The sequence below is a fragment of the Anoplopoma fimbria genome, chromosome 14 (assembly GCF_027596085.1).
Source record: "Anoplopoma fimbria isolate UVic2021 breed Golden Eagle Sablefish chromosome 14, Afim_UVic_2022, whole genome shotgun sequence".
NCBI classification, from domain to species: domain Eukaryota; kingdom Metazoa; phylum Chordata; class Actinopteri; order Perciformes; family Anoplopomatidae; genus Anoplopoma; species Anoplopoma fimbria.
In genome coordinates this window covers 695,290-723,137 of record NC_072462.1, presented here as the reverse complement: position 1 = coordinate 723,137, position 27,848 = coordinate 695,290, and the positions used below count along the sequence as shown (strand labels likewise).

Here is a 27,848-nt window from a genome sequence, read left to right as displayed (position 1 = left end):
AACGTAGTCATTAAACAACGCTACAATTATATATATATTTTTTTTTTAATCTAACTCAGAGTAATAAGCTCACTTTATTTGTAAACCATTGACAAATGTACTCCTTTAACTGTTTTAAATGCATTTATTCTAATCTTGTTCTGTAATATGTTAGTCTAAAAAAAACTAAAAACTAAATAGTTGAAGTATAAAGATTTGGATGTTGATTAAGCAATGAAATGTGTCTTTTAGTTAGTTACGCCCTATTTAATCAGGAAATCTCATTTGTAAGAGAGCTGATCACAAATTAACTTTAGATTATGTAGAGTTGGAAAACGTCCCTACAGATATTTTAAAAGGAAACATCTCGTCTTGTTGACTCTAACTTAACCTGTAACTTCTTCCTCCTGATGCTTTAATGAAACATCAGTTATAATGGTGGTGTGTGTTTCATCTCAGAATGAACTCAAACTGTTTCAGGAACAAAGAGAAACATTAATTGAAGAAAGTTCAGCAGGAACTTGAACAGACTCAAAAAGCTGCTGATGATCCAGAGAAGACGCTGTGAGCAAACTGATTCAATCAAGATGATATTTTATTAAAGATTGATAGAGAGCTGCATCAGTCAGGACTGATTCCACTAAAAATACAAGCATGCATGAAGAAGCATGAAGACACCAGGGTTTATAATATATGATCATACATATTGATCATGAATCAAATAAAAGAACATTAGAATTCATGACTGAAGGTTGAAAGCTGAATATTCAGTTCTGTAACATCCTCTGTACAAAGTGATTCAGAGAAGAAAACATCAAGTTTAACTGCTTTATATGTAGATTTATGGTTATATTATATATTTCATTGTTACTGTAGATATTAAATCACCATCACACTTATAGAACTAGAATGAAATATATCTTACCAACAGTGTGGACGTTGTTTCTACTCAGCTGTCTGCTCTCAATCATTCTGACCTACTTCCATCCTACAGCTGCTTTACCAGCTGCTAGTTTACCACGCATGTATTGCAGCGCTGCTTTGATTCCTTTATCTTCTTCCATTCGACGTTTCATCTCCTCCAGTTTCTGGACCTTCTTTGTGTCTCCTCTCTCCTTCATCTTCTCCAGCAGGAAGTCCAGGTGGACATGAGTGGACAGTGAGTTAGCATTCAGGGCGATCTGCTCCAGTTTGAGGACATGCTGAAAGGACTCCTCCAACAGCTCATCTTTTCCTCTCTGAAGATCTTCCATTTCTTTTTTTAGATTCTCCAGAAGGCTTGTTGACTTGTCACCTTCTGCTTTACTCTTCTCATACTTCTCTTTCATTCCTTCTTCGGTCTTTGGAACTTTCCTCGTCTTGTTAACATAGATCTTCTTTTCTTTCACGTGATCTGATACAGGACACTTCTTGGTACATGAAGTGCAGCGTCCTCCTTCCATGACCTTACAGTGTTCTGGATACCAGGCCAGTGTACATGGATAGTGACAGTTCTCCTCGCAGACATTACAGGTGACAGATCCTCCATAATTCATCCCTAACGCCCACCATCTCCACTCACTGACCTCTTCTTTATCTTTGTAGGGCTCATCAACCTCTACAGTGAACTTCTCATTGTTCTTCATCTTTTCTTCATGTTTCTTCAGAGCTTCCTGAGTCTGATGGATTTCTCTCTGTTTCAGTTCAGTCAACTCGATTCTCTCTTTCAGGTTTTGGATGCAGGCAGTGATTCTAGTTTGTGCCTTCAACACTTCCACTGTTGTCATCAGGTTCTGAGGTGAAGCTTTTTTCAGGAAATCAGCAAATTCATCCATTTGGTCCATTGATAAGTCCCATGCACCTTTTAAAGAAACCTTATATTTGGGTGTTCTCTCATTGCTCTGGCGGTTATTGAACAGAAAATGAAAAGGCTCCTTCTCTTTATTTCTGGCACATTTGATCTTTGCAGCATCGAGGGCTTGAAGAGCATTTTCAGGTGTCAGACCGTCTGAGTGTGTGATGAGGGTGACAATGTTCTTCTCCATGTTCTTTCCAAACAGAGACATCACTGAATCTAAGATGTACCTCAGTCGGTCACTCACTCGATTCTCGGCTGCTTTCAGCACCAGACAGACTGCGTTGATCTCATGAACTCCATCATCTGAGCGGAACAAGTCCAACAATCTTTGACTGATCATGAAATCTTTTTCAATCCCTTCTGCGTCTCCATATCCAGGAGTATCGATGATGGTCAGAGAGAAGGGCAGAGTTTCTTCTTCAAAACCAAAGATCTCGTACACGGTCACATCTGATGTCTGACTCTCTGATTGTTTTTTCTTCTCGTCCTCTACGATCTGAAACCAGACATTGTCCTTCCACTCCACTCTCATGAAGTGGTTGACCAGAGCGTTGATCAGAGTAGATTTTCCAGTTCCTGTTTCACCAACAAGCAAGATGGTTTTGTTTATCTTCTCTGGATTCTTTTCACCAAGAGTCATTCTTGTCAGAGTTCCAATATTCTCTTTCTCTGGTCTCAGCTGGTAGACAGTAGGAGGTCCTTCACGGATCAGAATACTTTTTGAGATGGTTTTCTTATATTTGATTGAGGCGTTCCTGTAGAAAAAGAAGTTACTGTACTTAAATTAACACACTCAGATTTTATGTATAGAAATAAGTTCACGTGGTTTTGAAAATATATTACAACCTTTCTGAAGGTGATTCTGAAAGTGTGTTTGTTGGCATGTTTTTATACACACAGGCAATTCAAAGGGATTAGCTAAATGCATTAAACATGATTAAAATGAAATACATCTTAAAACACTGAAGTCTAAATGAAAACAGCAGAAGCCATTTGAAAAGGATTTAATATCAGTAAACAATATAATGTTCTTCCTGAAGGGATGAGGTTCTACCCAGAACCTTTTGCATTTGAAGAACTCATCTCCAAACTTACGCACCTGGAGGCTCAGTACAGAAACTACTGAAGTCTGAAATACTATCTCATCTCAGTTTATTATGACATATAGGGATTTCAATTCAAAATAACTACCAAAAATGGCCGCCGCAATGATGTTAGGTCTGTATGGCAATGACAATGAAGATGGGAACATGATGAACACTGAAATATAGCAATGGAAAGGCTACTCAAACCATTTGATGGCGCTTGAAATGATAATATAATAAATAAGTTATTAAAAGGGGGTTTTCTCTTCTTCCATGAACACAGTAGCTAAAATTGAACACCCGTCTTTTTCCTCATGTAGACTACTGGTACATTCTGATCAAAGATAAAGGCAGTAGCATGTTCATTTTAAACATAGATGCAGGCATGACAGGACGAGGGCCGATTGATGAATCACATTTACAGTTTTTGTTAAGAAATAATGTTAAGGTTCATAAGTTAAGATAAGATAGAAAGTCTAATATAGGACAGGTCATGGACATGGCTTTAGGAATTGCTTCTGTAATAAGAAGATAGGATCTTTCTTGTCTTTGAAACTTAAGTTAAAGCAGCAATCCTTAACATTTAAGTCCTGGTTGATTTAGAATTTCCATCTGAGTGTAAACAAAGAAATTGTTCTCAGAGTCCAGCTGTCTGGAGAAATGACATAATAACATGTTATTCTTTAGAATTGTGTGCATAGTTCTTATTAATACAGTATTTTCTTCACAGGAATGTCATCAGAAATATGCAAATATATAAATATTGCAATGCTTTCATCAGAGGCTCAATCACAGCTGTGATAGTTATTATACTTTTATAACGGATAATTGAATTATTAATAATCATTGCATATTTTGATATTCATTCATTATTATTTATTAAATCTGCTCCAAGCAATAATCCTAAATATGGGTGGATTTACATTTGAGTTAGTTGAAAGCACGATGCTTTGGTTTCAAACCCCAATTAATAATAATAATAATATTATAACTTTATTGATAAAGCACCTTTAAAACAGAGTTTACAAAGAGCTTTGACGGACAAAGCAATGTGATATAACACCAGAAAGCTCAACAGTGAGGCCCAACAACAGCAGACAAACCAGGTAAAGCTTTCCACAGAGGAACACAGCTGTGATATTTGAATACCAAGAGCTGCTGGCAGTCAAGATGGCACTGGAGGAGTGGAGGCATTGGTTGGAAGGGGAGGAGCAGCTGTTTATGGTCTGGGCAGAACACAGGAACTTGGAGGTCATCCAGCCCGCCAAGATACTGAACTCTTAAAGACCCAGGTGTGAACTTTTCTTTAACTGCCTACATCTCTCTTTCTTATCATCCAGGCTTCAAAAACACCAAGCCAGACACATTTTCAAGCTTCTGCCAAGTGCAGGCTCATCTTTCCACCATGGAAGCTTCTGCCTCCCTCCTGTGTGATCTGTATGGACTCTGACTCCTCGCCTGCCCTTTGCCTGGTTAAGGTTGTCTTCCCGTTTGCCTTCCTGGTTTTGACCTCTGTCCGTTTACCGGGTTAAAGACTTTTGAACTCCTAACAAGCTGGTTTTAATTCATGCTTGTGGTTTTCTGCCTGATACATCAACATAACAGAATGTGAATAAAAGAGAAGCGGTCTCTTAATGCTTTCTGAATGTAATGTCTACATGTATATACATATTCTTTTTACACAGTGTGTTGATGTTACTCACAGCATTGCCATGGTGATGCCTGGTAGTGAGGGCTGCACACAGTGAGGATGAGGTGTTGGTGTCTGGAAGAAAAAACATCAACAATAACCGTAACTTACTTTTTATACACAATAATAATAATGAATGTGATCGTCTTTTATTTCTACAGTTTTAATACTAATCTGCAGTAAGAAATACATTTTGTAGGAACAATATTCTGACTGGATTATGTTGTTTTATCTGCATGATTCTATTGAACATAATCATTCTCTGCCCAACCTCTCAGTGTTTTCTCACAATATTTGGTCCTAGCAACTAAAGTGTGATATCTAATACTATCTAATATTTGTACACATCATATGCAGAAATGATCTTCAATCAGGCTGAATGTATCACTGACAACACAATACATCAACATGAGAAACATGAGAGGCAGCGTTACCATGACTGACTGTCTAGAGGGGTTTTCTGGTTATATGACTTTAAAGAAACAAGAACTCACTAAACCTGTTTAACAGGATTCTGATAAACAATGGAGGGTTTTCCTCCTTTGGGACCATAAAGTCTAGAACATGTGTCATGAGTGAGCTAGAGGGTTTCTCTGGTTATCATTTACAGCTACTGATCATACTAACACTACACTTCCTGTGTGTGTTTCAGTACAAAACTAAATAAAAGCGTTTTAATGTGAAGGCGTTTGGTAGACTTTTATTTTGAAACAACCACAGGAAGTGTATTAAACAAACATTCAGGTGTTTTTTCAGCACTTCCTGTTGTGAAGATTGTACATTTGAAACACCAAATCTCTGGAAAAACATTCTTTGTTTGGTTTCAGAATCAACATCATACTTGTGGGACGAGCTTCTTCTTCACTGCTTTCTGTGAAGTCCTTTACCAAAAAAGGAGATTTGCCACCACACTGTGGACTCTTATCATGTTTTAGATCTCCTCTTGTCTTCATAACCTCTTCATGAGAAATTATTATTATATTCCTTTATTGATCCCCATGGGGGAAATTCGAGTGTTGCAGCAGCTCAACTACACAGACAATAAATACACATACTATACAACTACACAGACAATAAATACACATACTATACAACTACACAGACAATAAATACACATACTATACAACTACACAGACAATAAATACACATACTATACAACTACACAGACAATAAATACACATACTATACAACTACACAGACAATAAATACACATACTATACAACTACACAGACAATAAATACACATACTATACAACTACACAGACAATAAATACACATACTATACAACTACACAGATAATAAATACACATACTATACAACTACACAGACAATAAATACACATACTACACAACAAAACAAACATCGAACAGAAATAAGAATAAAAAAATAAAAAAAATACAGTATATCCACATGGGGGGGGGGGGGGGCTGGTCAGCATGATGACAGACTGTGGTCTCTGCTGTTGTTGTACAGTCTGATGGCAGTGGGCACAAATGAGCGTCTGAAGCTCCGTCCTGCTCTTTGGTAGAATCAGCCGATGGCTGAAAGAGCTGCCCAGCTGCCACAGTTCCTCATGGAGAGGGTGAGAGGGATTGTCCAGGATGGCTCCGAGTTTGGCCTTCATCCTCCTCTCACCCACTGACTCCAGACTGTCCAGCTCCAGACCACCACAGAGCTGGCTTTCCTCACCAGCTTATTGAGTTTGTTGGCATCTCCAGTCCTGATGCCACCACCCCAGCACGCTACAGCTGGTAGAAGAAGAGAAGAAGAGGGCGCTGGCTACCACAGACTGGTAGAAGAAGAGAAGAAGAGGACGCTGGCTACCACAGACTGGTAGAATGCCTTGAGCAGTTTATTGCACACATTGAAGGACCTCAGCCTCCTCAGGAAGAACAGTCTGCTCTGTCCTTTCCTGTAGAGGGCAGTGTTGTGTGTCCAGTCCAGTTTATTGTTAATCTGCACCCCAAGGTGCTTGTAGGACTCAACCCTCTCCACTTCCCCTCCCTGAATGAAAACAGGGACAGGGGGGCTTCTGTTCCTCTGGTAGTCCACCACAAGCTCCTTGGTCTTGCTGATGTTGAGCTTCAGGTGGTTGTTGTGATGAAGCTCTCAATCAGTCCTCTGTACTCCTCCTCGTTGTCCCTGGTGATACATCCAACAATGGAGGAGTCATCGGAAAACTTTTGGAGGTGGCAGGAACCAGTGTTGAAGCGGAAGTCCGAGGTGTAGAGAGTGAAGAGGAACGGTGCCAGTATAGTTCCTTGGGGTGCGCCGGTGTTGCTGATCACAGACTCAGAGACACAGCCATCCACCCTGACGTACTGTGGCCGGCCTGTGAGGTAGTCAGTGATCCAGGAAGTGGTGTTGGGGTGCAGGTTCATCTCCAGCAGCTTCTCTCTCAGTAGGGAGGGCTGGATGGTGTTGAAAGCACTGGAGAAGTCAAAGAACATGACTCTCACAGTGCTTCCCAGCTTCTCCAGGTGAGAGAGGGCCTTGTGTGTCAGGTAGATGATGGAGTCCTCCACCCCGATGTGTGGCAGATAGGCGAACTGTAGTGGGTCCAGGAAAGCTGTAAGCTGGGTCCTCAGGTGCCGCAGAACCAGTCTCTCCAGGGTCTTCATGACATGTGATGTCAGGGCCACAGGTCTGTAGTCATTAAGACCGCTGGGACGACTCTTCTTCGGCACCGGGTCAATGCAGGACGTCTTCCAGATTGTGGGCACCTTCTTCAACCTCAGGGAGAGATTGAAGAGGTGCCTGAGAGGAGCTGCCAGCTGTCCAGCACACACTTTCAGCAACCTAGGGCTGATGTCATCATTCCTGTAAGTCGCTTTGGATAAAAGCGTCTGCTAAATGACTGTAATGTAATGTAATGTCCACTGGCTTTACTCATCTGAAGCCTGGAGAGCTGATGCTGTACCTGGATGGTGGTGAAGGTGGGGCTGGGTGGTGAGGGGGTTGAAGGGAGCTGTGAGCTCCTGGCCGTGGGTGAACAGTTGTAGGGGGGGATGGGGGGAGTGATGGGCTGTCCTGGTCCACATCTGTGGAGATGTTGGTCTGAAGAGGGCTAGTGGGTGAGGGGGGGCATCCTCTGGTCCTAACAGTCTGCTGGGAGAGGGGGAGGTGGCAGAGGTGTAGATGGGAGGGGGAGCAGAGACCCCAGCAGAGGTGTGAATGGGGGGAGGTGTTAGGTGGAGACCTAGCCTCACTATCGGAGCACACCGGGGTGGGGGTAGTGTCGAACCTATTGAAGAATAGGTTGAGCTCTGATGCGAATGCTAGGTCACCCTGTACTCCAGATGAAGGCAGACTGCAGCCTGTCATCATTTTCATCCCATTCCACACCTCTTTAGTGTTGTTCTGTCCCATCTTAGCCTCGATCTTCTCCCTGTAGCTGTTCTTAGCCTCTCTCAGCTTTCTCTTCAGCTCCTTCTGAACAGCCCGAAGTTCCCCTCTGTCCTTAGCCATGAAGGCCCTCTTCTTCCTGTTGAGAAGGCCCTTCAACTCTTTGCTGATCCACGGCTTGTTGTTGTGGTAGCAGCGGACCTTCTTTGTTGGCACAATGGTGTCCTCACAGAAGTGGATGTAGTCTGTGATGCAACGAGAGAGGTCCTCGATGTCCTCCCCGTAGTCCTCCTGGAACAGTTCCCAGTTTGTGACCTGAAAACACTCCTGGAGGGTCTCCTCGGCGTCCTCCGACCAAACCTTCACAGTCCTTGTGCTGGCTGCCTGTTGCATAGCCAGGGGCTTGTAGGTGGTTCTATTAGGTTATGGTCAGATTCACCGAGGGGGGGCAGAGGAGCTGTAGGACCTCCTTTACATTCACGTAAAAGAGGTCCAGGATCTTGTTCTCTCTCGTTGCACAGTTGACATATTGTTTGAAGTGGGTCAGGACAGGAGAGAGGGAGACGTGGTTAAAGTCCCCGCTGATCACCATGAGTGAGTTGGGATGTTGAGTCTGAAGCCCCGCTGTGACGGAGTGGATGACGTCACTCGCGCTCCTCTGCAGCTGATGGATGTAAACAACAACAACAATGTGCGAGTACTCCCGGTAGATAGTAGGATCCAAACCCACCGCCAGGAGCTCAATGTCGGGAGTGCAGATACACTCCTTCACAGTGACATGGCCGGGACTACACCGTTTAGAGTTAACAAAGACGGAAGACCTCCTCCTCTCTTCTCACCGCTCTGTGTCCCTCTGTCCGGTCCAGCAGACTGTCCGGCTGGTCCAGCAGACTGTCCGGCTGGTTCAGCCTGGCTGGTCTGTCAGCAGACCGGCTGGTCCAGCAGACTGTCCGGCTGGTCCAGCAGACCGGTTCTTCCCGTGCAGCCATGTCTGCTGAAGCAGAGCAGACTACTCTCCCTGTAGGCCCGCTGGCTGCTCACCAATGCTGACAGTTCATCCACTTTGTTAGCGAGGGACCTCACATTCCCCTTAATGACCGTGGGGAGAAAGGGTTTCCCTCTCCCTCTCCTCTCCCCCCCTCCCCCCCTCCCTCCCTCCCCCCCCTCTTCTCGGGTGTGCGGCGGAGGGAACGCCGCTCCGCTCCGGTAGCAGGAGCTGGTCGCGGTTGTAGGTCAGCATTAAAAGTTCCGGTTGTGTGCAGAGAAGGTGGAAAAAACGCTACAACTAAAACGCTGAAGCAGGAACATACAATTACCAAAGAAAAGAAAACAACAACGAATAAAAATAGCAGAAAAAATACAAAAGTATCAAAGCTGGTAGAGAGCTGCTGCGACCATCTCTTCTTATAAAACCATCTACAGAAGCAGGCTGAGTTTAGTTCACCTTCCTCCAACCATTTAGTATGTTGTTACGCACCTGGCCTAGGGGCGCCAGGCTACACAACAAAAAGACGGGAGACAACAGTTTCCCAATCAAAATAAGTATTTAATCAAACCAAACCAATCCAAGTGCTCAAATTATAATAAAAGTATGGGATGTGGAAGTCAGTAAGTCCGTAGTGTGGAGTGTGTATGCATGAGTGGATTATAGGTGTGTGTGTTGTTTCAACATAAGTGTTGAAAGGTGTGCATGGCTATGGAGCTGAAAAGAACAGCCCCGGAAGGACTGGGGAAGCAGACTCTTATAGGGCGTTGGCACCCGGGCCCAGGTGCACGCCAATCACTCCTAATGACCAATTAAGTAGGTCTCTGCTCCCCAGTCCTAGAAACAAATGGAAGACACAACATACAGGGAACCGTCACAATGTTCACATCTTTTCATGTCAGAATAACCGTCTTCAGGCTAGTTCACCATAAAGTTTATGTTTAAAGAGTTTTTACTTCTCATTATTGTGCTTTAAACCACGTTAGTCACTCTGGAGGTGCGTGCATACCTACACAGCTCTGTGTCAAATACATCCACATCTCTTCTGTTAACTGATCTGAACATTGAAAGCATTTCATCATGTTTTCTTACCTCAGTTGTTGGTCTCTGATGAAGAGGAAGAAGAAAGAGCAAGTGAGGGAGTTTTTATAGCCGATCAGAGAGGAGGGACGTTCTGAGGTCACATGATTTCACAGAAACAGTCTCAGAGACTTTTATTATTTTTATAGTAGTTATAATATATTGCTCACTTATTTCTGTTTATTTGTACTTATAGAACAATAGAGGTTTATTTTATATCAAATTATTAGAAACATATTTGCAGGGAGGCAATTCAAGGTGAAACATATTTGCAGGAGGCAATTCAAGGTGCCATAAGATAAAAAAAGGCAATATATAAAAAAGATAATATTAAAAGACTCACATCAATAAAATTTTGAAAAATAAAATAAAATAGAAGATCAAAATAAGTTAAAGTCAGATTCCATAAAAACAAAGTGACAGTTGGAGCAAACATTTGGTTTTCTGGGATTTTGTTTCAGATTTGTGGATCATAAAAACTCAATGCTGCTTCTCCAGATTTACTTTGGACTCCAAGGACACTAGAAATGATTATCATTATTAATTGTTCTTTATTAATCAATTAATTGTAGTCTGTAAAATGTCAGAAAATAGTCAAATCTTCCATCACATTAGACTTGTTTAATAATTTCTACATTATGAATTATGTTTCATACGATGCTGAACTGAATATCTAGCTGTCAGGTCATTGGCTGCCACATGTTGTTACAAACAAATACTGTTGTGTGTATTATTATCTGACGTGTGCAGAGCTGTGAGGAGGGTTTTCCTCCTCTGGGACCATAAAGTCTAGAACATGTGTCATGAGTGAGCTAGAGGGTTTCTCTGGTTAGAGGGGTTTCTCTGGTTATATGACTTTAAAGAAACAAGAACTCACTAAACCTGTTTAACAGGATTCTGATAAACAATGAGAGACGTTTAATTGTCTTCATTCCCTCTGAGAAATGCAGCTCTGTAGCTCCTGACTCTGACCACCAGAGAGCAGTGAGAGTTTGTGATTTTACACCAATAACAAGAGTCAACACATATAAAAATAAAAAACATACATTCTCAAGTTAGTATTTATTGTATTATGATAAATACAATTCATGAGAATGACATTAATGATACAGAAAACATTTCATCAGGTCAGATTCATTTGAACGTCACCTTTAAACAACAAGCTGATTCAACGTGTTTTTACAGAAGACACAAAGACAAACAGAAGGTAATGTAACTAAAGTCAAATATGATTTTAAAGGAGAAATCAAAAAGAGGAGTGAAATGAATAATTGTAATTTTAGAAGTGACAAACAGAAAGGTTTAAAGTTTGTATTTAAAAGAGTTTATTAACAGAAGCAGTTTACTGTGAATTATATGATTTTACAGATTTAAAGGTTTTATTTTCAACACATTAGCTGATGTTTGCTGATCCGCATGATCATTGATCATCTTTACTGATCATTTACAGCTACTGATCATACTAACACTACACTTCCTGTGTGTGTTTCAGTACAAAACTAAATAAAAGCGTTTTAATGTGAAGGCGTTTGGTAGACTTTTATTTTGAAACAACCACAGGAAGTGTATTAAACAAACATTCAGGTGTTTTTTTCAGCACTTCCTGTTGTGAAGATTGTAAATGACTTACTGCTTTAATATTACAAGTACTATAACCTAGTATAATGTCTCCAGTACCTTTAGTAGTGCTTTTAGCAGTATTAATGTATTTATTCTGTATTCATAACGTACTGTGTTTGTGAAATAAACGTTGAAACGCATCAGGACTGAGCAGCCAATCACAGGAGAGGACTCCAGATCTCCATGGTAACCAGGTCCGTTTGCGGAAGCGCGGCCGCGGTGTTTGTGTTCCAGCTGAAGAGAAAAACATCAACGTGTCGGTGAGTCTCTGTTAGATATCACATATTAGATACTACTGACAAACAAATAGAATGGAATAGACATTTATATATTCTATTCTATTTGTTTGTCAATAAATATATATATTTATATTATATATATATATATATATATATATATATATATATATATATATAATATTCTATTATATATATATACATATATATAATAGAATATTATATATATATATTATTCTAATATATATATATATATATATATATATAATAGAATATTTTATGTATATATATTATTGACAAACAAGTAAAATAGAATATATATATATATAATATAACATTATATATATATATATATTAGAATAACATATATATATAATATTCTACTATATATATATATATATATATTAGAATAATATATATAATAGAATATTATATATATATGTATATATATATATTTAATAGAATATTATATATATATAATATATTATATACATATATAATAGAATATTATATATATATATATTATTCTAATATATATATATATATATTATTCTAATATATATATATATATTATTGACAAACAAGTAGAATAGAATATATATATATATATATATAATATAACATTATATATATATATTAGAATAACATATATAAATAATGTTCTACTATATATATATATATATATATATATATATATATTAGAATAATATATATATAATATTCTATTATATATATATATATATATATTTAATAGAATATTATATATATATTATTCTAATTTGCATATATCTGATCATCAGCAATTTAAAGGTAAATATGAATTATTTTCAAATATTTCTCTTAATAAATGGCTTAAACAGACTCATGAATCAATAAGGTGACTGACTGAATCAGCTCAAAATGATGTTTACCGATTGATGAAATACTCTTAGCAGTAAAACACTTTAATTATTCTGAGTTCATCCAAACTCATCGTCTCTGCCTTCAGTTCTTCTCTGTCAATGATTGCAGTCAGAGTTCTGTAGTTTTCTCCATCAGTCCTTTGAATAACAAACACTTCCTGTTTGTGGAGGCGGTGATGGCCGGGACGTCGAGACACGACCGAGAGATGGCGATGAAGGCCAAGCGTCAGCTGTCGGAGTGCTGTGACCTGGTGGAGCGACTCCGACTGCAGTGTCTGACCAGAGGCTCGTCTGGTATCAAAGGTCTGGGCAGGTGAGCTCCTCCAACATCCTCCTTTTAATATTCTAAATATTTGCTGTCCTTGTTTTCTGTTTTTTATTTGTCTATTTCTATGTATGTACGCTGAGAGCGATGGAAAAACCGAAGTCAAATTCCTTGTATGCATACGCATACGTGGCAAATAAAGATTCTGATTCTGATTCTAATAAATATTCAATATTCAACTCAACACATCACAATGAAGACGAGATGACGAGGCAGCGAGTTTGGAGTGGAAGACCAACGTGAATGACTTTTGATGTTTTTCTATAATAAGACTTTTTTCATAACATTCTTTGACATGAGTTTTAATTGACAAGACAAATCTGTTCTTTGACCTGAAAATCAACGTTCAAAGTTTGTTTGAATCCATGTTCTCATAGCGGGAGTTGAACCCAGACCACCTGGGTGAAAACCAGGAATCCTGACCGCTAGACCATATGGGACCTTTTATATCAATTCAAAATAAAATATAAATCATGACTGCTTAGCTCACACTACACTATGACTTGGGTTGTTTTCTGGTCTACTATACTATGACTAGTTCATAACATTCTACAACATTTTCGACACCATTAGCTTTCTACAAGTTGTCATTACCGACCTGATAGACATTGTGTTTTTTGGGGGGGGCAGGTTGAAGCCTGAAGTTGAGCATTGCATTAAATGTAGGCTAATAACAGTGAAATCAATGCTATTGAGGGCAGATGATGAAAATATAATGTAAGTCACTGTCAGGGGCCACACAAGACGTTTCTGAGGCCCGCCATTGGCTGGAGACACACAGTGACAAACTGTATTTTGCTAGTTGCTGTGTGATGGTTGCTACGCTTTCAGTTCTGTTCTGAGGTTTGTGTCTTCCTGTGATACATGAACTGTGCAGTGTGCTACACCGAGAGTCAGCAGAGGCTGCAGGATGTTTTCATGTGTTTTGGTTTATTGTCACATTATTGTGTTGTTGCAGATTTTGTGGTTTTGTGTGCTGATGCTCCTCAGCTGTAGATTCTCCTCATAAGCTGCATCTACAGACACCGTCAGCTAATACTTCTACTGCTGGAACCTAACATTTACTGAAGTATTTTACTTCAGTAAAGTCTGAGGTGCTTGTACATGACCCTACTTTACCTGCAGTTTAATCTTCTGCTACTTTACACTTGTACTCCTCTACATTTATATCTGACAGCTGGAGTTAGTGGTTAATGTGCAGATGAAGATTTTAAAACCTTGTAATGAGCATTTAGAATAAATCACATGACTCTACTGCAGCCGGCTACAACATTTAAAAGCAGCTTACACGTAAATGTATCAAAAAACCAAATAGAATAATAACAAGTAACCATACACTGACAGAGACCCTTTTGACTGCACATGAGTACTTCTACTTTTAAGTTTACTTTGAATGCAGGACTTTTACTTGAAATATATTAACTTTAAATTCTGGTATTCCAACTTCTACTAAAGTAAAAGATCTGAATACTTCTTCCACCGATAAGCACTCTCACTTTTTGATGCAAAAGGTTTGTTTGTACAAAAAATGAAACGACTTCATTCTGACTCAGTGTTTGTTTTTGTCAGAACCTTCAAAATAATGGACGATAACAACAACCGCTCGCTGGACCTGAAAGAGTTCCTGAAGGGTTTGAATGACTACGGGATCCTGATCGAGAAACAAGAAGCCACGGATCTCTTTCAGCTCTTTGACCGGGACCGGAACGGGACCATCGACTTTGACGAGTTCCTCATAACTCTGAGGGTAAAAATTAAAACTGCTTACTGAGCAGCCGAGGAGCATTTCATGTTTCTTAACTTCCATGATCTGTTATCTGCAGCCGCAGATGTCTAAAGCCAGAAAGGAGGTGGTCATGGAGGCATTTCGGAAGCTGGATAAGACGGGTGACGGGGTGATCACCATCGAAGACCTGCGAGGCGTTTATAACGCCAAGTACCACCCCAAGTATCAGAACGGGGAGTGGACAGAGGATCAGGTCTTCAGGAAATTCCTGGACAGCTTTGACTCTCCGTATGACAAAGATGGAAAGGTAACTCTTCATCAGGTGGTTGGAGTGATACGTTTCTGTCTCTGAAGAGAACATTACAGTCAAATGTTTTTTTGCTTATTGATATAAATGTATAACAATGCTGGTATTACTCTTTGAAGGTGACCAAGGAGGAGTTTATGAATTATTATGCTGGTGTGAGTGCGTCCATCGACACAGATGTCTACTTTATTGTGATGATGAGAAATGCCTGGAAACTGTGACTTTAGCATCATTCTGGTAAACGAGCTCAACGTACGGGTGGTGGGAGGAGGAGGCGGACGTTTCCATTTCAGGGTGTTTTCTATTTAATCTGGAAATATTCTGCAGAGTATATTGTATGGTTGATAACTTTCAACTAACCATAAAAATGTATTTTAATATTCAAAACTGAAGTAATAATTGGACTTAAAGAACCATACAAGATACAAAGCTCAGTAGTTTGATAGTTTGGTGGCTGTTGTCTCTCAGACAGCAGATGTTTCTGTCCGTTCAATAACTTTTCATGCAGCAGGTTGAATCTCTTTTCATTGTAGTTCAATAAAAAACAAAATCACCCTTTTCCATTTCAGTTTCTGGACTCAGACACGTTCACTCTCCTCACTCGCTGTTTCCATCCAAATGTGAAGCTCTTTGTTCCACCAATGTTCTTTAAGTGTATCCTCACTGAGAGACTTTTGTTTTTCTATTTTTAATACTATTCCTGATTCTATTCATATTTTATTAATTCATATTCATCACTTTCATATTGTTTCTGTAACAAGTTAAACACACTACGCAATGCTTTTTGTGACAAAGTAGCTTTTGTTCATCACAAGGTGGTTTCAGTTTAACTTCATATTTATTTGTCAAAGTCTCAGATTAGAGAGTTTTTAATACGGACTCTCTTTTGTGTTTATTTGTCAGAAAAATTACAACAGACGTAAATATAATTGACTTGACATTTGGCTCATTTGGATGGAAAACATCTGCTATCTGATAATAAACGGACCTCTTTTTACCTGATTTAACTTTGTAGTAAAACTCCACTGACTCACTCTTTGTTCTCCGTCATGCTGCTCCTCTACAGTAAACTTTCCTCTCCTCAACAGGTGACCAAAGAAGAGTTTGTCAACTATTACTGTGGAGTCAGCGCCTCCATTGACAGCGATGTCTACTTTATTCTGATGATGAAAAACGCCTGGAAGCTCTGAATCAAGTCAAAGGACATGGACTCCATTAACTGTGTTGAAGACGCACCACGGGCCTAATAATTAATAATTAATAATTAATCATGATGTTGTGTTAAGTTGATACGATCTAGCTCTTTTCTACCAGCTGTAATTCATTCTGTGTTTGTAGAAGTTAATAGGAAATAATTACTCTAAATGAATGTGGTATCATAGTTTAAAGTGTTTGTTTTTGTAATTCGAATATTATATAAATATATATAAATATATATATATAGAATAGGGAAAGATGTTGTATTGTAGGTAAACAAAAGGCAGCAGTATGATTTCATAACTATTCTCTTTTATTGATTTTCGTTGATATGCAACACCACATGCTTTGTTTGAATAAAAAAAACATTGGTACAGGTACAATCAGACATTAGCATGTAGTATATACAGAATATTTAGTAGCTACAGTTGAATCTGGAGTAACATATTACAGATATCTGAGAAAACAAAGCGTACATTCTGTGTATTTATCTCAGCCGGTGGAAACATGAGGTGTAGGTTGTGTCAGATATATTAAGAGGCAGCATTGTGTTCAGTTAACAGCAGCAACACACTCCTCTCACCTGTATGAATGTGGGCCGAGTGCGTTACGACAGTAAGAAGAGCCTGTTGATGAACGACTACAACAGTTTTAGTTCTCTAACAGTTTAAGTGCAGATAAGAGCAGCTTTCTTTTGAAGGACCTCACTGGTGTTTATGTATGTTTTAGCACAAATCATTATCCTGAATAAATGAAACACACTGAACAGATGTTCTTTTCACTGAAAGGTTTCTATCTTTGACAACCAGCTCTGAAACAGTTCTGGAGGCTTTGGGAGGATCAACACCCTCACAGGTTAAGGATGTGCTTTAATCTCACAGTAAGGAGGTTCTAGAAGTCCTTTAGGGGATTGTTGGGACCCTCATGGTGGTTCTGAAGATATTTTTTTAGTAGGTGGTCCTTTAGGTGGTTTATAATCTCTTCATACATATACAGAATCTGTAGGAAACCGGGCAGGGTTTTGGTATCGGAAGCATTCTGTACTTAGAGTAGTTTAAACCAAGCATGTTGGAGCAGGCTTTGGTTGAATGCTGGTAAACAGTCTCTAAACTCCAGTCTCTCATCTCCAGTTGTTAATCAGACTGTAAACAATGAGCAGCGCACGGAAGAGGAAGTCTTGGTCAATGGGTTCTGAGATTGGTTGGTTTAGGTTCTCTTTGAGGAGGTTCTAGAAGTCCTTGAAGTTGATCAAGTGGCCCTTTAGGTGGCCTTTCTAGGGTTACTCTGTGTGGTTGTTGTGGTCGTCTACGGAGTTCTTGTGGTCACCGAGGAGTAGTAGCTCTATACGGGATTCTAGTGTCCACTGAAGAAGTTCTAAGGGAGGTTTTAAGGATCCTTTAGGTGGTTGTAAGGGTCAGTTAGGAGGATGTAGGGATGTTTTAGGAGGTTCTAAGGGACAGTTAGGAGGTCTTAAGGATCCTTTAGGTGGTTCTAAGGGACAGTTAGGAGGTCTTAAGGATCCTTTAGGTGGTTCTAAGGGTCAGTTAGGAGGATGTAGGGATGTTTTAGGAGGTTCTAAGGGACAGTTAGGAGGATGTAAGGATCCTTTAGGTGGTTCTAAGGGACAGTTAGGAGGTCTTAAGGATCCTTTAGGTGGTTCTAAGGGACAGTTAGGAGGTCTTAAGGATCCTTTAGGTGGTTCTAAGGGTCTGTTAGGAGGTATTAAGGATCCTTTAGGTGGTTCTAAGGGACAGTTAGGAGGTCTTAAGGATCCTTTAGGTGGTTCTAAGGGACAGTTAGGAGGTCTTAAGGATCCTTTAGGTGGTTCTAAGGGTCTGTTAGGAGGTCTTAAGGATCCTTTAGGTGGTTCTAAGGGTCTGTTAGGAGGTCTTAAGGATCCTTTAGGTGGTTCTAAGGGTCTGTTAGGAGGTCTTAAGGATCCTTTAGGTGGTTCTAATGGTCTGTTAGGAGGTCTTAAGGATCCTTTAGGTGGTTCTAAGGGTCTGTTAGGAGGTCTTAAGGATCCTTTAGGAGGTTCTAAGGGACAGTTAGGAGGTCTTAAGGATCCTTTAGGAGGTTCTAAGGGACAGTTAGGAGGATGGAGGGATGTTTTAGGTGGTTCTAAATGTCAGCTAAAAGATTAACTGACCTTTTAACCAATGGGCTGCCTGGGAGATTGTAATCTGTGATTTGTAGTAAAACATACATAAACACTGGTATGGTCTCCTAAGGTTCCTCCAACAACACCATGAGGAGGTATGTCAGTATACAATGTATGAGATATGATGAAAATATAATTGATATAATCATAAGGCATCAAATTCCACAAATAAACACAAACAGCTACATTTCAAAACCTCTGGGTCATCAGCCCAAAGTTAGCAAACGGCTACATGTTACATTCTGGACTTAAAATCCACTATTACTCGCAGACGTAATAATAAAAGCTATTAACGACATTTCTGCTGCACAGACTTTGAAAATAGTCCGTCTTTAAAAAGTCCCTCAACGTTTTTAAGTGGGTTAGATATTGAAGGAGTGGAGCAGACATTATAGTGGTCATTTAAAATGAACTTTGACCTGCTGGTGGCGCTAGAGAAAAAGGGTTGAGGATCACCAAAGTCATTTAGATTCATTGCTCTGGACTCATATTGGTACCAAATGTCAAGGCAATCCGTCCAAAATATTCTTTAGATATTTCTGTAAAAAAGCATTTCAATGTCATGGAGGAGTCAACGTCAGTAGGATTAAACCTCTGGACAAAGTTGAAGTCTGTGAAAACTTTCATGGAAATCCATCCAATACCTGAGATAGTTCTGGATCAAAGTGGTGGACGGACTGACATTAGGTCCACGTCGCTAAAAAACAAGATTTGAATTTCCTTCTCACACATTTCATGATCTAGTGGACCCTGAGATGTATCTTTGGTCTTCTGTGGGGTCTTGACCTCCAGGTTGAAAACCACAGATTCAGAGCCTTCTGAAGGGAACGTTTGATAAATAAAATAAATGTCCGTCCATCACTATTCCTCCTCCTGACCTACTTAATCTGATAGAAACTGGACATGGTGACGTAAGCCTCCGCCTCATTTCCTCCACTGCTGCCTTCAGGCTGAGGTGTGGGAGGTCTCTCCCCGAGCCGGAGGTCCTCTCCGTCGGAGGAGCTCCTGCTCAGCAGGGTGGACTCCTCGGTGCTGACGCTGGTGTTGCTCATGCAGCCGTCGGAGCTCTGGGTGGAGCAGGCAGGACTCGAGCGGTCGTTGTCGTGGTCAGCAGCTTCAGCTTCCATCGGAGGCTCAGTTTCCTCAAACGACTGATTCTCTGTTTTCTCCACTTTGAGGGCACTGAACTCCTCCGGTTTGAAGTTCAATAGGAGGCCCTGCAGAAAACAGACAATCAGGTGCATGATGGTGTGAGTCATCAACAATGTCTGTTCCATTAAAGTCACATGTAGAATAACTCACTGTCCTCGACACAGAGAAGTGTTCATCAGCAGGACTCAGTCTGATCTTAAACTGCTGCGGTTCAAGTTTCAATAAACGACGTTCAGATCATTATATCTGATCAATAAGAGGAGTAATGTCTCCCTGATCAGAGAATCCCCCCCCTTTAGGTAAACACTGTTAGCTCTGTTAGCACCGCCTCAGCCGTGCTCCCTATCTCTTATTATGTACCTCGGAAAGGTGCTTTGACTGATTAGGGCTAGCACGTTGCAGGTTTTTAGTAGCCTGTTAGCTCGTTGACCAACTAGCCCTGAGCGCTTGTTGTCATGGCTAAAAGAAACGTTGCCAGTTGGTAGGAAACAAACAGGACTCTCGTTTTAAACTCTGAGGTTTTGTATGATTTATAACGACAGACACATGTGATTCCTGCCAGTAGAGGGCGCCGACACATATCCGTTATGATTCATTTGATACAACTGACGCGGCTGTTTTTCTGGGAGGACAGTGTCAAGGTAAAATGACTCACTTTATTTGTCTTGCAGATCTGCACCAGAGTGTGTTTGGGGTGAGGGATCCTCGGCCACATGTACGTAAATATTCTGAGAAGGAAACAGAAAGAAATATAAATATATGACACGCGTCTTTAAACACAGATTTTCTGACAAGAAAGCAGAGACGGCGTACTTGTTTTTGCAGAAGATAACAACACTTGAAGGCACCACCACCAAAATGACGAGACACACGATCAGTATGTCCGTCTGAATCGTGCCTTCTTCCGCTGGAGACAAAGAGATGAATGGGTCTGGCTGGTTCTCAGCAGCCGGAGTGGAGAAATTGAAAGTTTCACTCCACTCGCTCCAGAAACCCTGCAGACCGTTCATCGGGATCGCCCTCACTTTCACGTGATACTTGGTGTGTTTTTTGAGGTGCTCCATGTTGATCTCCAGAATCTCTGATGAGACGTTTTGAGTCTGTGGTCAAACAGGAGAAACAAGTCAATCATTGAAGAACATTGTAAACAGTAGAAATAATAAGTGAAGCCACAGAAATGATGTTACTATTGTTCTGCCGGCGGTCCAGATGTGCAGCTGGAAGAGTTGGTTGTCTACTTTAATGTATTCATTGAGGTACGGAGTCTCAAAGCGGATCACAGCCTGGTCCTCATCGAAAGTCACGTTCTTCACCTGAGGACATTCGGGCTGAACTGCAGAGACACAACGAAGAAAGACAAACTGTAAACACAACTCTGATATATCATCACTTCACAATGATTTAAATTCAAATCTGGCACATTTTAAGAACGAGAACGGGCTAGAAGAAGAACTAAGAGATCCCTATGAACCATAGACTGAATATAAAAGGTGACGTAGTCGTTATGACGTCTCTCATTGGTTTATAGACCTTTTGAAGCCTCCAGTTTGGTGTTTTGTCCGTCTGTTTGACTCTAAATGGAGCATCATTTACTAAATGAACATCATGCTGTATTGAAGAAGACTTGAAACTAGAGATTGAGACCATAAACTCATGTTTACAATGTTTACTGAGGGAATAAATCAAGAGAGAAGTAGAGTCATTTTCTCATAGACTTCTATACAACCAGAGGAGTCGCCCCCTGGTGGACAGGAGAGAGAATGCAGCTTTAGGACATGAAGCTTTGGCTTCACTTTTCAGAAACAGAGGTTGGTGCCTGGTGTGAAAAGGATAAAGCCTGCTGCAAAATATGGGAAAAAAGTGAAACAGAAAAACTGAATTGTATTCAGATTGGCAACAAGTAATCTGTAAATCACAGCGTTTGTTGAATGAATGTCTGTTTGTAGAAACATGAGTGTGAACACCGAGCTGCAGGACGGATTTACCTATTTTCTTCAGGTCGACTGTGGTTGAAATCCGGCCTCCTCTCTTCAGGTGGACGGTCACATTCAACTGAAGGATGGGATTCAGATTTCTGGAGCTGACGGTGTCCCCGAACGCCTCCAAGCACTTCGCTTTCTTCTGACTGAAATCAAAGTAGCTGAGAACAGAAAGCAGAGCTGTCGTCATTACCTGGAGCTCCTCTGGTGTCGAAGTGTCATTTAGGAATAAACGATGAGTGTTTTTACCACACTGTCATGTTCCCTACGCCATCAGCCTCCTCGTCTTCATCATCCTCGTCGTCGTTGCTGCCTCCCACCAGTTTACAGCTCAGACTGCTTCCTGTCGTCAGGATGTGAGAGGTGCACCTGACTCTGGGCTCTGAGAGGAAACAGGCTCAGTAAAGGAGGACTCCATGTTTTCAGCTTTAATCCCCCCATACACACCAGCTGTTATACAGAGCAGCGTATAACAGCTGGTGTGTTAAAGGGTTAATGTGAATTAACAAAGAACACAGGAGACATTTCACAGTAAAAAAACAGATAAATTACATAAAATAATAAATTAAAATAATATTATCTAAGCTAGTAAAAGGATGTGTTTTGGCTGGCGTTAAAAGATAATTAATAATATCTATGTATGTATTTATTATATATGTAGATATAAATGTAGGGGAGAGTGGTGCCGGTTAGGAAACTATTTTGACATAAAAACATTTTTCCATTTCTCACAGACTGCTTTTGCCAGAAATGAAAATAACTTGATCCCTGAATAAAGACGGTGTCTGTTAACAATAAATCTATTTTTTAGAGCCAAACCCAAACATGAAATCCACAATTTTATAAAATGTACCTCCTCGTTTGGTTCCACTTCTTCTGGTTTAAAAAATAATAATCTAAATGATTATTATTCAAATTGAAAAACAATGCAGTCTAATTATGAAATATATTTACAAAGTAACATGATCACACATATATTTGAGAAAAAGAAAATAATAATAAATAATAATAAATTACTGTGATATGGAACACTGAGTTTTAATTAATTATACAACTCTTTTGTCTTGTTTTTATCTGATTTAAAAAACAAATGATTACAAGGTAGGAATCATAAGCAATATTGTCCCAGAGACTCCTGAGTTATTCAGAGAGCAAAACAGCATCACGTGATGGGCCAGAAAATAAACAATATGTGGCATAAAAGAAATAGATTAATTAAGACGTCCAACACCTGGATCACAGTGACCTCTGACCTCCAAAATCTTATCCGTTCATCTTTGAGTCCAGGTGAACGTTTGAGCCAAATTTGGTAGAAAATATATTATATCTGCTCACAGCTGCATTAAAGGCTCATAATCAATACGCTCTGCTTGAATGTTTATTAAGATTAAAGCATATTGATTTAGTAAATATTGCTGATGCCCATGTTCACATATGAAACATTAATATTAGTTTAAAAAAGTGTTTATAAAGATAAACTGCAGGTTTGTTTCAGAGTAACGTTAATTTAAAAAGTGTGAATTAAAAAATATAGAAATACATTCAAGTTTGGTCATTTATTTATTTTATTTTATTACATTTTGCTCTTATCTCTCCTCCAGAAGATGATTTTTTTGTATAATTTTATAATTATTTGCTCAGTGAACCATAAAACATGTCAGGTTGAGATCTTCACTCACCTGAGCTCAGGTGCAATAATCTATATAGATATAGATATATAGTTCAGACACTGAGGACCATGTGAGTGATCTCCTCACCCATGTCTCCGTCTCCGTCTCCGTCTCCGTCTCCACTCTGAGCTCGACTCCTGGCCGACAGCAGCAGCAGCACGGCGGTCCAGCAGCTCGGCAGCATCTCATCTGAGTCTCCTCACAGCTGCAGAGACCAAACCAGAACTCACAGCGTCTCACCAGCTGACAGCTTTTCTAGTCAGCCGGGGGGGGAGGGAGGAAGAGGGAGTGGTGAGAGGAAGGGGGAGGAGGAGGAGGAGGAGGAAGGGTGACTGTTTGCTCACAGGATGTAAATCAGAAACCATCTCTGTTCAGCAAACAGCAGAAAGAAGAAGAAGAAGAAGAAGAAGAAGAAGAAGAAGAAGAAGAAGAAGAAGAAGAAGAAGAAGAAGAGTTAACTCCATCAGAGCTGAGAGGAGACGACGTCCTGCTTCAGTCAAACTGCAGTTTGTTGTTAAAGAACATAAATGTTTCCATCTTTACCCTGTTAGAACAGCTTCATCAGCAGAGCTCGTCTGATTGGTTGATAATGAAAGATTTACTGAGGAGAGTCGGTCGACAGATGTAACCATGGTAACTGTACGTGACAAAGATGGTGATGTTACTAAACCCAACGTTTAAACGACTAAAACTATGCCTGAAATCTCTCCTTAATTACTTTAAACTGTACCACATCTACCTGTTCAGGTACTCTGTTCTCTACCTGTTCAGGTACTCTGTTCTCTACCTGTTCAGGTACTCTGTTCACTACCTGTTCAGGTACTCTGTTCTCTACCTGCTCAGGTACTCTGTTCTCTACCTGTTCAGGTACTCTGTTCTCTACCTGTTCAGGTACATTACATTACATTACATTACAGTCATTTAGCAGACGCTTTTATCCAAAGCGACTTACAGGAAGTGTATTCAACATAGGTATTCAAGAGAACTACTAGTCACCAGAAGTCATCAGTGCATCTCCTTTCTTAAACAAGCATCTAAAAGCAGAAACCAGAGCAAAAGTATAGTGCAGAGGCAGATTACTACGAAAACAATAATTGCAACAGACTAATCCGAATATAGTAAGTGCTACAAACTACTACGAATAGGATAAGTGCAGTAAACAAATACAAATTCAATAAGTGCAGCGAACTGATACGAATACAGTAAGTGCAGCAACTAATACGAGTGCAATAAGTGCTACGAGGAAGGCTCCGGGTAGTACTTCCTGAAGAGGTGAGTTTTCAGCCTGCGCCTAAAGATGGGCAGCGACTCTGCTGTCCTGACGTCAGTGGGGAGTTCATTCCACCACTGAGGGGCCAGGACAGAAAAAGCTGTGACCGGGTGGATCGGCCGCAGGGACCTCTGAGCGACGGGGCAACCAATCGCCCCGAGGCAGCAGAGAGGAGTGGTCGGGCAGGGGTGTAGGGCTTGACCAAGGCCTGGAGATAGGAAGGAGCTGTTCCTCTCACTGCCCTGTAGGCTAGCACCAGAGTCTTAAACTGGATGCGAGCTCTTACAGGGAGCCAGTGTAGAGAACGGAGAAGGGAAGTTGTGTGAGAGAACTTGGGGCGATTGAACACCAGACGTGCTGCAGCTTTCTGGACAAGCTCCAGAGGTCTGATGGCCGACGCCGGGGCTCCAGCAAGTAGTGAGTTGCAGTAGTCCAGGCGGGAGATGACCAGAGCCTGTAGAGCACCTGCACCGTCTCCTCAGTGAGGAAGGGGAGAATCCTCCTGATGTTGTAGAGGAGGAATCTGCAGGAGCGTGTGACCGATGCAATGTTTGCTGAGAACGACAGTTGGTCGTCCAGGGTCACACCCAGATTCCTCACAGTCCCAGTTGGCGTCACCACGGCATCATCAATGGTGATGGACAGGTCTCAGCGGGGCAACCCTTCCCCGGGAGGAAGAGTAGCTCGGTTTTGTCCAGGTTCAGCTTCAGGTGGTGTGTCGCCATCCACTTCGAGATGTCAGCCAAGCACGCAGCAATGTGTGCCTCCACTTGGGTGTCACCGGGAGGAAATGACAAGACCAGCTGGGTGTCATCGGCATAACAATGGTAGGAGAAGTCATGGGAGCGAATAACAGAACCCAGAGATGTTGTGTAGAGCGAGAAGAGAAGGGGGCCCAGAACTGAACCTTGTGGAACCCCGTTGTCAGCATGCGTGGTTCTGACATGTCACCTGGTAGGATCGGCCTGTCAGGTAGGATGCAAGCAGGGAGAGTGCAGAGCCTGAGACGCCCATCCCCTCGAGGGTGGAGAGGAGGATCTGGTGGTTCACCGTGTCAAACGCCGCTGACAGGTCCAGGAGAATCAGGACAGAGGAGAGAGAGTTCGCTCTCGCAGCGTGAAGTGACTCTGTCACCGCAAGGAGGGCCGTCTCTGACGAGTGACCCACCTTGAACCCGGACTGGTGGGGGTCCAAGAGGTTGTTCTGGTGGAGGTGGGAAGACAGTTGTTTAGAGACAGCGCGTTCAAGTGTTTTGGATAGAAAGGGTAGAAGAGAAACCGGTCTGAAGTTCTTGACATCAGAGGGGTCAAGTGATGTTTTTTTCAGAAGGGGGGTGACTCTGGCAGTCTTGAAAGCCGAGGGAAAGCATCCCGAGACGAGAGATGTGTTGATGAGGTGGGTGAGGAAAGGAAGGAGTTCAGTGGCAATAGACTGAAGAAGAGGGGAGGGGATCGGGTCAAGGGAGCACGTGGTGGGGCGGTTAGATGTAACAAGGTCGAGGACCTCGTTAGGGGAGAGGGGAGCAAAGTAGGGTAAGATGGGGTGTGGAGAGGGAAGGGGGAGCTGAGGGGGAGAGCTGGAGAGGGTAGAGAGGGAGAGGGTGGACAGGGAGAGGGGGGCTGAGAGAAGGAGGATCTGATATCGTTTACCTTCTTGTCAAAGAAGTTGGCGAAATCATCAGGGAGAAGGGAGGAAGTAGGAGGAGGGGGTGGGGGTTGGAGGAGTGAAGAGAAAGTTTCAAAGAGTTTTTTAGGATTGGAAGCAGAGGTTAGGATTTTAGAGCAGAAAAAAGCTGCTTTAGCAGTAGCTAGAGAGGAGGAGAAAGTGGAAAGGAGAGATTGGAAGTTAAGAAGGTCCTCCGGGAGTTTGCCTGTTCTCCATTTACGCTCAGCCGCTCTTAGGCTCCGTCTATCAGTACGCACTGAGTCCCACAGCCACGGGGCAGGAGGAGTTGGCCGTGCAGGCCTGGAGGTGAAGGGACAGAGGTTGTCCAGAGAGGAGGAGAGGGTGGAGAGGAGAAGATCAGTAGCAGTATCGGGGGATAGGAGAGAGAAGGATTCAGGGTCAGGGAGGGCAGAGGTAACGGAAGAGGAAAGATCAGCGGGGGAGAGGGAGCGGAGGTGACTACGGGTAGAAACCATGTGGGTAGGTGGAGGAAGTAAGGGGGGAGAGGAGAGGGAGAGGGAGTAGGACATGAAGTAGTGGTCCGAGAGCTGGAGGGGAGTGACAGAGAGGTTAGCAGTAGAACAGTGTCTAGTGAAGATAAGATCCAGCTGGTTGCCGGCCTTGTGGGTAGGAGGAGAAGAGGAGCGATAGAGGTCAAAGGAGGAGAGGAAGGAAAGCAGCGGTTCTAACTTATCAGTCTGGATGTTGAAGTCGCCGAGCATGATGAGACTAGTGTGTCAAGCTCCTCCAGGAACTCACCAAGAGGGCCCGGTGGGCGATACACAACAGCAATGGTGAGCTTGACTGGATAAGTGACAGTAACAGCATGAAATTCAAAAGAGGAAGGGGAGAACTGTGGAACAGAGACAAGAGAGTATTTCCATTTTGGGGAAATTAGCAGACCAGTGCCACCACCTCGCCTCGCAGCTCTGGGAGTGTGAGAGAAGGAGTACACATCTGACAGAGCTGCGGGTGTGGTGGTGTTTTCTGGTGTGATCCAGGTCTCAGTTAGAGCAAGAAAGTTGAGGGAGAGCAAGGATGCGTAGCCTGAGATGAACTCAGCTTTCGGCACTGCCGACTGGCAGTTCCAAAGCCCACCCGACACCACTTGCTCACCATGGGCTGAGAGAGTGGGATAGATGAGGTTAGTGGGGTCACGGCACCTGGGAGTGACCCATTGTCTACGTAACCGCCGGACAGAGGAACAGACAGAAATAGGATGCAGACACATGGTAGTCAATATAAACAAATTAATAACCCGGACAAGTCCACGCTCGAGAAGTCTTTGCTTGACGAAGTCTGGCTTGAAAAAGTCGCCCTGTTGCCTTTGTTCGCCCTAGCCTTCGCTTGAAAGCTGACGCTTGAAAGCTGACGCTTGAAAGCCAGGAGTGTAAGCCACTCCCCCTAGCAGTTATGAGGACAATTGACCTATTGAAACTAGAGCACACCTCTCAAAGCAGTTCCTGATTAAAGGAACAGGAGAACAACAGAGCATCAAACACTTCCTGATTAGAGAATATCAGAACAGTAGAATCAACAGAATCAGCATCAGTCACTAACCCTTTTTTAAGCAGGCTTGGTACAGTTTAAGATCAATTTTAAGAAAGCAGAGAACAATATACTTAGTCTATCCTAGCA

At 41.6% G+C, this 27,848-nt stretch overlaps 3 protein-coding genes across 3 annotated transcripts; 1 reads left to right on the top strand and 2 right to left on the bottom strand.

Annotated features, from left to right (window-relative positions):
* Window positions 1–595: 595 nt before the first annotated feature.
* LOC129102712 (uncharacterized) lies at window positions 596–10,032 on the bottom strand. Its single transcript, XM_054612968.1, has 3 exons — window positions 10,013–10,032; window positions 4,605–4,666; window positions 596–2,571 (listed from the first exon to the last, which is right to left on the bottom strand). The coding sequence occupies exons 2-3, from the start codon at window positions 4,613–4,615 to the stop codon at window positions 957–959; spliced, it is 1,626 nt and encodes a 541-aa protein (XP_054468943.1). The 5' UTR covers window positions 4,616–4,666; window positions 10,013–10,032; the 3' UTR covers window positions 596–956.
* Window positions 10,033–11,820: 1,788 nt separating this feature from the next.
* On the top strand, window positions 11,821–16,421 carry capslb (calcyphosine-like b). Its single transcript, XM_054612979.1, has 5 exons — window positions 11,821–11,880; window positions 12,929–13,071; window positions 14,653–14,830; window positions 14,907–15,116; window positions 16,205–16,421. The coding sequence occupies exons 2-5, from the start codon at window positions 12,935–12,937 to the stop codon at window positions 16,304–16,306; spliced, it is 627 nt and encodes a 208-aa protein (XP_054468954.1). The 5' UTR covers window positions 11,821–11,880; window positions 12,929–12,934; the 3' UTR covers window positions 16,307–16,421.
* A 199-nt stretch (window positions 16,422–16,620) lies between these two features.
* On the bottom strand, window positions 16,621–23,485 carry il7r (interleukin 7 receptor). The gene is made up of 7 exons (XM_054612973.1): window positions 23,363–23,485; window positions 21,855–21,987; window positions 21,612–21,766; window positions 20,814–20,959; window positions 20,440–20,726; window positions 20,282–20,354; window positions 16,621–19,691 (listed from the first exon to the last, which is right to left on the bottom strand). The coding sequence occupies exons 1-7, from the start codon at window positions 23,457–23,459 to the stop codon at window positions 19,353–19,355; spliced, it is 1,230 nt and encodes a 409-aa protein (XP_054468948.1). The 5' UTR covers window positions 23,460–23,485; the 3' UTR covers window positions 16,621–19,352.
* Window positions 23,486–27,848: the final 4,363 nt, after the last annotated feature.

What these genes read in the sequence shown, in the direction of transcription:
- il7r (XM_054612973.1), bottom strand. Translation starts at nt 23,459, where the DNA reads ATGCTGCCGAGCTGCTGGACCGCCGTGCTGCTGCTGCTGTCGGCCAGG. An exon ending in AGACGGAGACGGAGACATGG is followed by an intron (nt 21,988 to 23,362) that starts GTGAGGAGATCA and finishes GTTTCCTCTCAG; the next exon opens with AGCCCAGAGTCAGGTGCACC. An exon ending in GGACCGCCGGCAGAACAATA is followed by an intron (nt 20,727 to 20,813) that starts GTAACATCATTT and finishes GTTTGACCACAG; the next exon opens with ACTCAAAACGTCTCATCAGA.
- capslb (XM_054612979.1), top strand. Translation starts at nt 12,935, where the DNA reads ATGGCCGGGACGTCGAGACACGACCGAGAGATGGCGATGAAGGCCAAG. An exon ending in GGTATCAAAGGTCTGGGCAG is followed by an intron (nt 13,072 to 14,652) that starts GTGAGCTCCTCC and finishes TGTTTTTGTCAG; the next exon opens with AACCTTCAAAATAATGGACG. An exon ending in AGTTCCTCATAACTCTGAGG is followed by an intron (nt 14,831 to 14,906) that starts GTAAAAATTAAA and finishes TGTTATCTGCAG; the next exon opens with CCGCAGATGTCTAAAGCCAG.